Source organism: Uloborus diversus, unplaced genomic scaffold, assembly GCF_026930045.1.
Source record: "Uloborus diversus isolate 005 unplaced genomic scaffold, Udiv.v.3.1 scaffold_539, whole genome shotgun sequence".
In the NCBI taxonomy this organism is placed as follows: Eukaryota; Metazoa; Arthropoda; class Arachnida; order Araneae; family Uloboridae; genus Uloborus; species Uloborus diversus.
In genome coordinates this window covers 24,237-38,685 of record NW_026558724.1, presented here as the reverse complement: position 1 = coordinate 38,685, position 14,449 = coordinate 24,237, and the positions used below count along the sequence as shown (strand labels likewise).

Sequence of the window (14,449 nt, the reverse complement as noted above, 5' to 3'; positions counted from 1 at the left end):
ACGAACAATGAGCCAACGATGGCCCTACAGTTTCTGGGTATCGTTGAGCCAACCGTGAATAATTTCGATGGGCCATCATTGGGAAATTGTAATTCACTGTGGCAGGCCGTTGGCCCTTCGTTGGCAAATGATTGGTTGGGTAACGGTTGCCAAAGCGGTCATAGTCTACCGTTGGCCAACCATAAGCTCAACCGTTGATCAACCATCTCCCAACCGATTGTGCTACTAGGGCAATGATTATTTACTACATAAAAATAAAAATTATCTTTTGAAACTTTCTCTGGGACCCCATTTTGTCTCAAAGGCTTTGAAATATTAAAATGTGGATCACTTAAAGCTTTAGGCTAGAGTTTAGATTAGGAGTATATTGACGACACAATCCATTTTAGAAAACCAGCAATTTTCTGCTTCGATTATACAGCAGAACTTCATTAATTCGGACAAATAGGGGATCCAGGTCGTCCGAATTAATGAAAGTACGCATTAAATAAAATAACATACAAATTGATCCAAAGTACAAAACAAACAACTGTACACAGTAAAAATTGTATTTTGAATTCGAGAGAGTGAAATATAAAACTGCGTAAGAGAAAATTACAAAAAAACATTACAAACTACAGAATAAGAATGCGGATTACAAAAATACGTTATTGCGCAAACTCGCCTTTTATTTATATACTAGAAAGTCGCCCGTCAAGGTATGACGGGTGAAAATCGTTTCTACTATTCTACATTTTAACGAAGCAATAGCCTATTTAGTGATATTTCGATAGTTGAAATTTTAACCCTAAATCCAGTGGATTAATCCATAACTCCAGTAAGTAGTACTCATTGCCGATCCCTTTTTCGTTTCTTCGCTCTCCTAAAATGACGGTTTTACCAGCAAAACAGATAAGTTACCGGATCGAGTTCATACTTGTCACAATCAAGCTTTTCTCTTCGTGTCAAACATTAGCAAAAAATATTATCAAATTATCATGCGGTGGCGCGAGTTTCATTGTTGATGACGTCAGCGTTACTCGATAATTCATTATTATATATATGAGGATTATGTACATTTAAATGACAGTACAGATTCAGCGAAGTCCGGTTTAACGGGATCCGGATTAATGAGGGTTTTAAGGTCTGTGTTCTTTGCATCCTTATGGAAACGTTAGTATTATTTGCCGCCATCTTTGGTCTGCTAAGTGTTACATAGAAACTGGTCATTCGGCGATTCATACATTCTTCTTTCTTCTGAGGCTTTTTGTAGCTTTCAGTTTATCTGTCTCATTTCACGTACTATTTTTGACCATTCTACTAATTTTGAGACGTCATTCTAAAATAACAACGTCAAAAAAGCAGAAATTGCAGATTACTGCATACACACGTGTTTCGGCGTTACAAGGAACGCGTTTTTCAGTGCAAAAAGTAACATCCATAAGCTCATTACTTTTTGCATTGAAAAAGGCGTTCCTTGTAACGCCGAAACACATGTCTGCAATAATCTGCAATTTGAACTTTTTTGACGTTGTTATTTCTTTCTTTACTTTTCGCAGCACAAAGGTATTTATTTATCTTACGTCATTCTTTACTTTCACATTTTTAAGAAACTTTGTTAAACGAGGTTTCTTTCTTTCAAAGTTATATTCTTTTTGACGCATTTGATAAGTAGAGTTGGTGAGTTGGTTCTCTGTTTAACAGTGCTCTATTTGACGACTATCTCTATTTATCTTTTTGCTGTCCCGAACAACCCCTCACTGTACTGTTTCCAAAAATTTTGTTTAAGGTCGCAATCTACTGAAAGAGTAGTACATTTTTTTAATCTCTTGAAAATCACTAAACGGAGAACAAACTGTTAATTATTTTGTACTCTGGTAGAAAAGAAGAAAAAAAAATAGTGCCCCTCATACATCGATGAAATAAAACTACTGTAAAATTTCTCTTATGACTAGCCGGGAGAAATATCCGCTGTGTAGGTGTGAAGTTGAAGTGTTTATTGTGCATTTGACATTTCGTTATGAATGTGATATTCGTTTTAATGCATTTATGCCTTGTGAAGAGATATTTTTTTAAAAATACTGTTACGGATCCGGTGCAACTTTCAACTTTTTTTAAGTGACGACACAGTTCTTGAGAAAACACAGGAGATTTATTTACAACTATGTACAAGAAATATCGTTAACAACTGCTAAATTAACCATCAAATAGGCAAATATCAATTAAAACCGTAAACTCAACGGTAAAATATGTATTTACATCAAAATACGCAAAAACACAGGGTAAAGGCTAATACACACTTTCGAAACGCAACGAGAAACGAAACTCCACAGTTAGAAAGCAAACTACCTGACCCCTCCATTTACAAGACGCCCGGCGTGTTACAACGAGCAAAGAAATATCCAGAAAATCCTACAATGTTCTACAAATTTCTCATATTTTCTTTTTATTCCATTCACAAATCTTATCATTCAGAAATGGAGGGACCATATACTTCATTCAAATTTAAGGGGGTTGTGTATTCATAACAAGAAACTATTTACAGGTTACATTACTAAGATAATTTTAGGTGAAACATAATGGCATAAACGCCAAATGTAGCCAGATTACAACAAATTAATCATGTAAATAATTACTATTTATAGAATTTGTGACAATACTTTACAAGATTCAAATTTTGTAACGTAATATGTTTCACAATTCAAAAAGGAATGCTTATAAAAACATGACACGTAAGTTTTTCAAAAACGATTAATTTCCTTTCTAATTGCACTGTTTTAGGTCACCTGTGATACCTGGTGGACTCTTTCTAGTCCAAAAATCATGGTTTGAAGAATTGGGAGGCTTTGATAAAGGCTTGGAGATATGGGGAGCTGAAAATATTGGTATGTGTAAAACTTCCGCTAATTTTTCAGTAAGGATAAGAACAACAAAATCATTCCATGTTATAGTGAATTCTGGCTAATTAAAGATTACAATTAAGAAGTTCTCAAAGTAACAGGCTTCCAGTACCACGTGCATAGGGGTTATCGGAAGTATAGTGGGTCGCTGATAAGTTGAGGTATGACATTGTTTACATCTTTTTGGGGATTTCAGTGAAAAGGGGACGTGTTACTGACGCAGATTTGAGCTGGAATCGCTTCGCAAAACTACTACAAGAGTTTACCTACTCAACTCAGCCCCGACTGCCCCCAAAAGAAGTAAACATTGTCAAAGTCATGCCAAGGACAAGCCTCAACTTATCAGAGCCACACTATATCGGAGTATCCCCATCGGATCGAAACAAAAATAACTCCAATACAGGCCAGAAAAAGTGTGAGCGTAAGTTATGAAGTTACTCATTTCAGATATGATATCGATCTTAAATTTATTTTCGCATTTACTGCTTCAAAATGGCAGAGAAGCTAAAAGCCTCCATCTATTCATGTAAGCCACTAGACATACGGGAATGCACAGAAATTTTGAACCCGTCAAAAATGATTTTTACTGCCCCCCCCCCTCCACATTGTTTACCACTACGTTCCTAAATATTTCACCCCTCATTTTAAAAATATCGGGTCCCTTTCAGGTTCGGGCCCGGGCCATCAGGTGTCCCTTCTCCCCCCCCCCCCATGCACGCCTATGCCTAGACCCCTTCTATAGATTTTACTTTCAACTCATAAATTCTATGTAGCTTTCTGGGGATGCTTAAAGAAAATACCCAGGTGGTTTGGTGTTAAAACGTATTTCAACGGAACGAAATTTTTAAATCAAAAATTAATTTCTTCATTAAAACTTGCTCTTTTTTCTTAAATTTTACTAATCTAACTTGCATAACAACTTAGTTGAGCGGATTCAAAAAATTTTTTCATCTATTTTTAATTTTTCATAAGCTCTCATCACTCTGGTACATTAGTCCCGACTCTTGCACTATCAGTCACTGATAAACGATACAAAAATAAAGAACAAACATCAAGTGCAGTGAGGGTTAGCATAGTCTTAGCTCTATTCCATTAAGGTTATTTGGCATTGAAGTCACCTTCGCATTCATTCTTCATTTTTTAAAAGTTCTTGAGGAAAGATACAGGAGAAGAACTTTGGGACAAGCTTCAATGCAGTCGATTTCAGCAGTCAAAAGTGGCTTCCAAAAATAAATAAATAAAAATTAGGAATGGGAATTGCTTTATGAAAGAAAAGATTGCTATTGCCCCTTGTATAATATTTCTTCTTAAATAGAAAGCTATCAACTCAGCTGCTACAATGAGTTTATTCCTGTATATTTGTACGCCGATCTGCTATCACTCCATCTTTCAGATGAATCTCCAATTTAGTTTTGAGTACAATAATGGCCGCAATCCCAGTTAGAACGGTATCCCATCTAACCAGGAAACCACACTATTGTGTAATAATGGTTTTTTTTTTTTAATAAGTAGAAATCGAAAAAGCACGGTAAAAGATGTTTCTGTGTGTATAAATATTTTGCCTTCGTGCCACCGATATCGGAATATGAGGTCCTAAAAGTCTACCGAAACTTCAAGAAAAGTCGCCCAAATTTAACAAGCTTCAGTCGAGAATAAGGGGACATCTTTCACATGAATTGTAGATGGATACAGATGGTCAAATTGAATCATCTAATTATTGCCAAGTCCTTTAAATTTGGCGCGTTTCTTGAAATTTCGGCAGACTTTAGAACCTTATATCTCGATAACAGGCATACGACGGCAACTAATTTTTGTCGAAGGCAAAAGTATGGTCTCAAGATGCTTTTTCGATTGCTACCTATTTAAACGTGTTCCATTATTACACTACTCATGTGGTTCCCTGGTAGCAGATAAGCAACCTTTACTTAGCTACAGACCATGTAAAAATTTGAAGATTGCTGATTGCGGTTATCAAGTAAATGTGGTCATCTACCTCCTTTAAAGCACTTTTTGCATTCTCCAATAATTGTTTCATTTCCAAATACGATCTTCTCGACATTATTCGAAGAGGGAGGTGATGTTAAGCACACTCAAAAACACAGCATTCAGAGCTTCTAAAGGACCAAATTTGTTCTTATACCTTGGATAGAAAAAAAAAACATGACCAACGGATTTGCATCGGCTGGCCAATCAGAAGCTCTAAAACTATTACAAGGTCCCTACCTGAGTAAAGGTTGTTTATATGCTCCCTGGTAAGAATAAAAATCTAAACGCGATGGAGAAAAAAGTCCCGATTATGCGTGTAATACAATTGCATGGGAGTTCACGGTAGCTCTGCTCCAGCCCTTAATTTCTTTGTTGCTGATTTTTTCCTGATTTTACAGAATTTCATACAATTCACGTATGAATAAAACACTCTCATGAACAAAGAGCTCCTGCACTTGTTTTGTTTGAAGATATAGCCCTGATATGGAAATTTATATAGTTGACCAAAAACTCATTCTGATAATTGAGAAATTCTAACGATTTGCAAAGAAAATAATACTAAACAACAATGAAATCAATCCCTAAGTCAAAACGAGGCAAGCAACTTAATCAAGGACCCTCAATCACTGTGTCTTGGGGGCTATTGTAAATACTGTCCAAACACGATCCCTGTGAAAAAATGGCAAGTGGCCAGTTAAGAAGATTCTATCTCAATGAGTTGGTCTATCAAAAGAAAAAGAGTGAGAGTATTTTAGTGCACGTGTTTCGTTCATTTCGATGTGGTTCTGCTTCGAATTTGGCAAACTGGCACTTATTAAAAAATTATTAGATGCATCCGTTTCATTTTATTCACCTTTCCTTCTAATCAGTGGTCGAACAGTACTCTTGTTAACCGTCCCCCCACCCGAGATAACTGAATTTTTATTCAAATATGTTGCAAAAAGATCTGATGGATATGTAATATAAGTATTCATAATTATGTTTTGGAATTGGCACATAGAACTCATCTTGCCATTTTGCAGAAGTGTCTATCAAGGCATGGCTGTGTGGGGGAGAAGTTTTGACTGTTCCATGTTCTAGAGTGGGTCATGTTTTCCGGGAACGTCACCCGTATTCCTTTCCTCCAAACGGCAGCCTTTCAATATACCTCAAGAACTCTCGGAGAATTGCTGAAACGTGGCTGGACGAGTACAAGTATCAGTTTTATGAGACCGAACCTCAAGCGAAAAATATTAATTTAGAGATGTAAGTATATTTTAGTTATGGAGGAATATAGCCTGCATTTAACACACGCACGTTACAGCAGATCACGAACAAGATTAAATTTTAATCCATACGCTAAGGAGGAACTAAAAGTGATCGTACTGCTTCATAAAATGTCTAAATTTTCTGCTTAACTTGGCATGAAACTTTTGAACTGCAAGTCACGTAGTTTGTTTTAATAAAAATTCTGAAAAACATTTAAGGCGGAGCAAAGAAGAAATATAACGATAGTTATAAATAAACTAGCTGCGTCGCCCGGCTTTGCACGGTCTACCTCGAAAATAAAACTTATGTCAAGTGACGCGTTTTCAACAGTCAGGCTTAAACAAAATCTTTCTTCTCAGTCATTTTCTTCACGCTACAAATTTTAATAAAAGCAATGTTACAAAAAGTTGAGTTGAAGCACTGAATAATAATCTGAATGGAGGAAAGCCTTCGAAAAATAGAGATTTTATGTCAAAATCCAAGTACTGTCTGACCACGGATTGTATGGAAAGACAAACATCCGTTTTACAGCCGGAAATAGACAAATCTATTATTTTTTAGCGATGTCAACTTTTGCAGAAGAGAAGTCTCATTCAAATGAGCGGAACACGCGCATCAAATTTTTAATTTCCCCCCTTATTCACATAGATTCGTCTTATCTGGACGTTTGAAAATTCCATGCAATCCGTGGTTGGACAGTATCATAATTAATAATTCTTAATTGATATCTCCGCTAATTATTATCAGAGGATTTTGTTAAATAGCCAAACAAAGACAGGAAAATTAGGAATCTATCGATACTTGGTTCGATGATCAGTTCACTGGCGTTCGGGAGAAGTAACTCGGACATAGATACATAGATAGATACATAGGTACATACATAGATACGCTCAGTTTTTATTTATGTAAGTTTGTAGCGGGTTTATTTGTTAAAAGCAAAATTATGCGGCTTTGCATGAGTCAGTAAAAATTATGCGAAACAATAGCTATCCTTTTCCTTTTTCTCACGGATTATTCAGAATCTTGGTAGATTCGATCTCCGCGAACTTCCAGTCACCTATCATGTGAATCTTGACAAACTTACCAAAAACAAAATAATTACTGTATCTAAGTGTTTAAAGTTAGATAAAAACGGTGTGTTTATAAAAAAAATTCTAGTTCTTTAAATACCAACAGAATAAATTTGGACATTTTCTTAAAAATTGGATGCATTGATAAGTCGAACTTTCGCAAATTTGTTGAGCTGTTACACAATTTCGGATGGTTAAATCGTAAAAAGATATAATTACTGAAAATTTACGTGTTTTAGAATAGAGATATAGATGTGGCGTGAATTTCATATGCCAAAGTTTCGAAAATGGTTAATTTTACATAACTTTTAAGTCTTAGCCAGAATGCAAAAAAAAAAATAAATAAATAAATAAATAAATAAATAAATAAAAATAAAACAAAAAAAAAATGTCAAAAAATTTTGGCTAAATTTTCGATCAATTTTAAAATATGAATAAAGGTTGTGTGAATATTTTTTGTGGATATTCAATAGAATTAAAAAAGATCACGTGACCTTTATCTACCAATCACAGCTGCTCAAGATATACTATTATGACAAGTTTCTTTCTCTTTCAGAGACAAAAGTGCATCAGTGATCAAACAAAGGTTAAAATGCAAACCTTTCCACTGGTTTTTAGATAATGTGTATCCTGAATTGAAGTGAGTGGTTTTATATTGTCAGTTTTTCTATGATTTCTTTTTTCTTAAACAAGTTTCTCATTCGTGGCTTGATTTCTAATGGCACAAGTCATTGTTTCTAGGTTTCTAATGAAAGTTATGCAAATACAAATACAAATACAAAAGTGACGACCAGCAGCAGGCTCTGGGCCCAGCTAGACTGGTCCTAGTCAATTTACAATCCCCAGTAAAGATCAATGGCCCTCTTAAAACTGTCTACTCCCTTGCTCATTACCACCTCTTCCGGTAAGCTGTTCCAAGGTTCCACTACCCTGCTAAAATAATAGTTTTTCCTAATATCCATGTTAGCCTGAGATTTAAATAGCTTAAAACAATGACCCCTTGTCCTGTTTTCAGTGCTAAACTTCAGCCCCGTAAAATCTTTCATTTTAATAAATTTAAATAGCTGAATCATGTCCCCTCGGTCTCTTCTTTGCTCAAGATTGTACATTTTTAGCCTTCTAAGCCTGGAATCATAATCTAAGTGGGAAAGTCTACTTATTAGCCTTGTAGCCCGCCTTTGAACCCTTTCCAATACATTAATGTCTTTCTTAAGATAAGGAGACCAAAACTGAACAGCATACTCCAAATGGGGTCTTACCAAACTTCTATATAAGGGCAGAAGAATTTCTTTAGATTTGTTTGAAATAGATCTATTGATAAACCCAAGCATCTTATTGGCTTTGTTGCTAGTGATGCTGCACTGTTGGCTAAATTTTAAATCCTGACTTATTAAGACCCCCAGATCAGTAACTTTGTCTGCCTGACTAATGACTGAACCTTGCAAATAATAATTTGTACACAAATTTCCATGCCTTAAATGTAGCACTGAAATGAACATATTAAACCAATTTTTAGAAAACTTGTTTAAGGAGTCCACCAAGATCTTCAGCTCTTGATCGGTTCGCTTCCGTATTGATTTATCTTTGAGAAATTACCAGCTGATTATAGCCATCAAGCAATGCTGGGTCTTTAAAAGTTCAGTCAACTCCAAACAATGCTCAAATCAAATTATTTTGCGGGAAAACACCTGTAGCTGAAACTTAAGAATTTGAAAAAGCGATATATTCAAACGAAAATAAATCGATTAAAAAAAAAGAAAGAAGAACAAGAACTATATCATTGAATTGAGAATTAAAAAAAAACTCTTTTCGAGTAAATCATAGCTAAGAATAGTCTCCATCAAATCAATTTTCAAAAGAAAAAAACTAAATCAAAATCGGTTCACCCGTTCTGGAACTACGATGCCATAGACAGATACACCATTCACAAAGATGCACGTTAAACTTAGTGCCGCGTTTTCGGAAAAATCGGTAGCACTTCGCTTCGGATTGACGTCATAAGTCAGGCCTCAAGCCGTGCGGGGACAGTTCTATGCGGAGAGGGTTTGAAGGAGGAATATTGATGTCAATCCGAAGTAAAATGCCACCGTTTTTTTTTTTTTTTTTTGCTGGCATAAGGCACTTATCCCCTTCCCCTGCCTCTGTTTGGGTCGGGTGTTAAAAAGAGACGTTCCTAACAGAGAGCTGTTTTCAATGAGGAAATTTTAAAAAATAGAAAGCAATGAGAAAAAAGAAGCTCGTTCCAAAAAGTTTTATAATCGTGGAGAAGGAATCAATTATTTCAATTTCAAGTAGCTCTCTAAATGGCCTTAGAACTTTTAGCTTGCTTTTTTGGTTTCCGTTGGAAATCAAGTCCGAAAAAAGCGTCAAATTTCAATATTTCCCGATTGTTAGCATGGAATACAAAACGCATTTCTTTCAAATATCTCAAAAACTCAATTCTACAGATGCCTCCCTTTACCTTCCCAAGGCATGCTTCTTATATGAATAGCTTCTAAGACATTTTCAGAAGCATATAAAAGTATTGCAAACGTAATCGAATTGTTTTTGCATGCTTGTGATTTCCCTAACTACAATTTAGGGAATTGGGGACCATATAAAAAGTTAGATTTCCTATTGTTTCACTTTTTTTTTCTCGCTTCAAACTTTTCTTGTCTAAACTCTGTTTCTTATTTTAACCATTTTTTTTTCTTTTTTTTTGGGGGGGGGGGGGAGGAATATTTATCTAGGACTAACGGTTGCAAAAATACCCGAGGCGGTAATGTGTGGTGTCATTCCTCCCCCCTCTACAAACGCAAGAAAAATAATAAAGGTTTTAGTGTTCTATGTTAACATGAAATTCATATTGAACAACCACATACTAAGAACGAAATTTTAAGTTCGCTATTGCACAAAAGACAAAAAAAAAAAAAAATATGAACACCTTTTTATACTACGCCTAAGGGCGGTCACGAGCTCAAAAAAGTAAATGGTTGTATGGAATTGATCGCTCCTTAATTATCTCAAACACAGGGAAATATAATGGGTTTCACTTTTTTGGTTTAAGAGGAAGTCACTACTAGGTCTAAGTATTGACAGTAGGATTATAGTACCAAACATAATAATCACTGCCTAGGGGGTTTCTCCCCCGGAAATTTTTCATAGTTGTAATCTTAAAAATGCATTTTAGATGAGCTTTGATAACATTTGGAGAAGAAGAGGTTCGTCGTGGTGATGCAACTGCATTTGTCATAGTAAATATAATCTTAAATATTGGGGATAATTTTCTGAATATAGGCATTTATATTTTTCAAAACCTTGCAATTCCACTTTGTGTGTCATCCCCCAGACGGGCTACACTCGGGGCGGCTCGACCCCGCCGCAAACATATATTTTTCAAACCTCATCAAAGAAAATATTCTAATTGTTTTATTCTCTATTTAGGCCCATAAGCAAAGATGCTTTAGCATTAGGTCAACTTCAGCAGGAAAAAATGTGCCTTCAAAGTCAAGCTAAGGGGAACAATAAAGCACTATTAATGTTAGCTCTTTGCGATTATAACAAGCCAGAGCAAGTAAATACAACAATATTTCAAAAATTTTACAAAATTTCAAAATTTACGCATCTTTAATTATTTTAACCAATATGTGCTGTTCCCATACTTCTATAGGAATGGCATTTTGCAGCATCTGGTGAACTGCTTCAGAATCAAAGCTGTGTAACTGTGAAAATTTCGAAAAGACCGAAAATTTATCTTTCGAAATGCATCAATAGTATGAAGCAAGTAAGTAGTTTATTATTCATCAGAAAGTTTATCTGATGATAAATTGTTATTAAAATACCTGTTCTTATTTTGCTGTAAATTTTGCCTCTACATGGTTCAATGTAGGTTATTAGCATAAAAAAAAGTTGTTTATTGTTCTTGTAGCAAAATTTATGCAGTTAACGAATTCACAAACATAAATGTCACTACGTACCGCAATTTTTCCAGCTGTTTTAAAACTCCGGTGTCCTATATCAGATGGGGGGGGGGGGGGTGATCATATGCTGCACATATATGCACCAATTATGCCCATGAGCGGCAAAAAAAGAAAAGAAAGCTACCTGTATCGTGATATGATTCTAGGTGAAATGGCAAGATTTAAAAATTAAGTATATATATATATATATATATATATATATATATATATATATATATATATATATATATATATATATATATATATATATATATATATATATATATATATATATATATATATATATATATATATATATATATATATATATATATATATATATATATATATATAACAAATAAAAGTAGAAAAGAGAGAGAAAAACACAACTTTAACTTAAAAATGCGCAAAGCAGCAATTACAAAAGTCAAATACAACAATGTAGTAACAAAAAATGGAATTAAACATTAAAAAAAAGGCAAAAAGGGGGAGGAGAATATTAAAAAAAAAGGAATGAACAAAGCAAAAGTAAAAGAAAGAGAAAGGCTGCTTTTGAGATTGAAAAGCAGAATTTCTCTTTCTTTTGCTTTGGCTTTGTTTATGTATATACTAGAAAGTTGCTCGTCAAGGTATGACGGGTGAAAATTGCTTCTACATTTGAACGAAGCCATTGCCTGTTTGGCGATATTTTAAAAGTTGAAATTGTAATTCTAACTCCAGTGGATTAACCCTACACTCCAGTAGGTAGTGTTCATTCTTGACCATTTTTTCGTTTCTTTATTCTCCTGAAATGACACAGTCTTACCAGTAAAACAATTAAGTTACCGGATCGAGTTCAGCCTTGTTAAGTAAGCATGTTAATCATTATATATATATATATATATATATATATATATATATATATATATATATATATATATATATATATATATATATATATATATATATATATATATATATATATATATATATATTCATGAATAAACGATTTAAATAAAATTGAAGATGCAAAACGCAAGAACATAAAAATGAAAAAAGGTGAACCAGGGACCGACACTTTCTGAAGGGGAGGACCAGGAGGACCAGTCCCTAAGTCCACAAGGCCCTTTCAGTTTAGCAAGAGGGAAGGTCCCAATAACTTGCTACCCTCCCCGAAAGCCCCTTGGAGGAAAATTGAACAAGAAAACATACCTGGAAAATAATTAACGAAAGCGTATTCAGGTGAACCATCAAAAGAAAGAAACAATCAGAAAGTAGATCTTGAAAAAGAAATGATCTGCACGCGCCAGGCAAACATGCAGTTAAGACACGGCAGCAGCAGAACCTGGATTTGTAAAACATTGGAGTTGAAAAAACCTCGTCTTTAAATTTCGAGTTTATTTTTGACATCGCACACACATCTTTTCATAAGAATCCCTTTAATAGTAGAGAATAAAACTATAAACACAATTTAAAACGTCTTTTATTTTTTACAGATTTTATATTAATTGGATAATTGTTTTACAGTAGAGATACCAATTGCTACAGATTTACATATAAACGCTCTTTTTTTTTTTATTTATTTTTATTATTTTATTTTTTTAAAAATTACGGTGGACATCTTCCAGCTTTCCGCATTTCCTAGTTGTTTCAATTGCCCCAACAGTGTCGTAGCCAGAAAAAAAAAAAAAAACTTTCAGAGTGTTATAATAGTTTTAGACCTTTTCTGCGATCAATATAGAAACTTTCTGAATTTTGGAGAATACATTTTCCCTAATTGCCCACCTACCGCCATACCATACGCCCGCTCCTGGCAGTACACAGCATACTTTTACCACTTCCATGTAACGTTATGTTTTACTACAGGGTGGCGACAGATCAGGAAAAAGTCAGGGATTTTGATCACTCAGGGAAAAATCAGGGAAATACCAGGGAATTTTGAAAAAATAACAAAAATTTAGGAAAAATTGATCAAACGAAGAAAAAAAAAATTTTTCCCTGCAAACTGAAGTATTTTGATTCTCTACGAATTTTCCGCCAATTATTTGTTTTAAAAAAGTAAAATTAATGAGGTGTGATTATACAGTGCCGCATATTTGTGCAACTTTTTTCCTCAAAGGTCAAAGTATTCAATCTCAGGATGAGCTTCCTAAGATTGCTTCTGTGTCTGTAAAGTTGTTTATTTTACCTTGCTTGAATTTTCCTTCCAAGCATTCCAAGCTACGTAAAATAAACAACCCTACAGGCAAAGAGGAAGCCGTCATTAATGACTGCTCCTTTGCTTTTATTCATTGTCTTGAAGTAATTAGCATACTGATATCACGATTTCAAGAGAAAAAAATCTTTGTTTTTTAAATTAATGGTGAAAAAATCTTAAGTTTTCACTTAGCGATTTTAATTTAATTGCTAAAATAGAATTTTGACTGAAAATCATTTTTTTTTTTTTTTTTTTGCCATGGTATTATTCACTGTCACTTCAGATTACAGATATTTCTTTAAGAGTGGTTTTAATAATTTCTTAGAATGCTTATGTTAACTGGTTCCTGGAAGTAAAGTATTTGTTTTAGATTTCCTTTTCTACAATATTTCTCTCTCGATAATTTAATATACTATTTTACCAAAAAAAAAAGAAGAGAACATCTTTTCAAAAAAATATTTTTAATTAACAGCTTAATCCATTCTAAACACTGCATTTTTTAAAAAAAATATGCAATACTTTTCAGGTAGGGTAAAAAAAGGAAACCTTTATCATTGGTAACGTAAATCAGGGATATTTGGTGAAAATCAGGAAAAAAGTCAGGGAACTTTTTTTTCGAGTTCCTGTCGCCACTCTGTACTAATGCCTTAGAAGTTTTTTTAAACGCTTCTTTAGATTATTAATTTAACGTTTCAAAAAAGACTCACTCTTAATTATATTTAAAATCCTCATTTGTCCAATGAGGTCGTTTCCGAAATTTTAAAAGCATTTTTTTCTGAAAGAGCATGGTTAAAAACATAGGGTTTGACAATTTTTCAAATAATTTGACAAAGTTTGCCATTTTTAAAAAATTATTTAAATCAGTGCGCAGACTCAATTTTTATTTTTTACGCTTCTGCGCATGATGAACTGCCATTCACTGTTGCTATTAGCGCATTATTTAATTCACTTCTTTACTCATACGTATAGCAACGATATGGTTGATAGCAAGCGTAGAGCGCAATGTTAAATTCGCTTCGGAATCATCATAACCTGGAAACGCGGTTTACAGCAAGCGTAAACATTCAACGCGCCTGTGGAATGCGCCAAAGTAAATCATTTGTGACGTCATAAAGGCCACGCCTTGTTTGACATTTTAAAAAATAACAGTTA

General features: G+C 34.2%; 1 protein-coding gene across 1 annotated transcript in view; it reads left to right on the top strand.

Moving 5' to 3' along the window:
- LOC129233578 (polypeptide N-acetylgalactosaminyltransferase 14-like) overlaps positions 1–14,449 on the top strand; it is a 51,374-nt gene that overhangs the window by 35,717 nt on the left and 1,208 nt on the right. Inside the window, exons 9-13 of the mRNA XM_054867588.1 lie at positions 2,761–2,864; positions 5,888–6,110; positions 7,740–7,823; positions 10,607–10,736; positions 10,833–10,946. Of these exons, the coding sequence (XP_054723563.1) occupies positions 2,761–2,864; positions 5,888–6,110; positions 7,740–7,823; positions 10,607–10,736; positions 10,833–10,946 (655 nt within the window). The remainder of the gene's footprint in view (positions 1–2,760; positions 2,865–5,887; positions 6,111–7,739; positions 7,824–10,606; positions 10,737–10,832; positions 10,947–14,449) is intronic.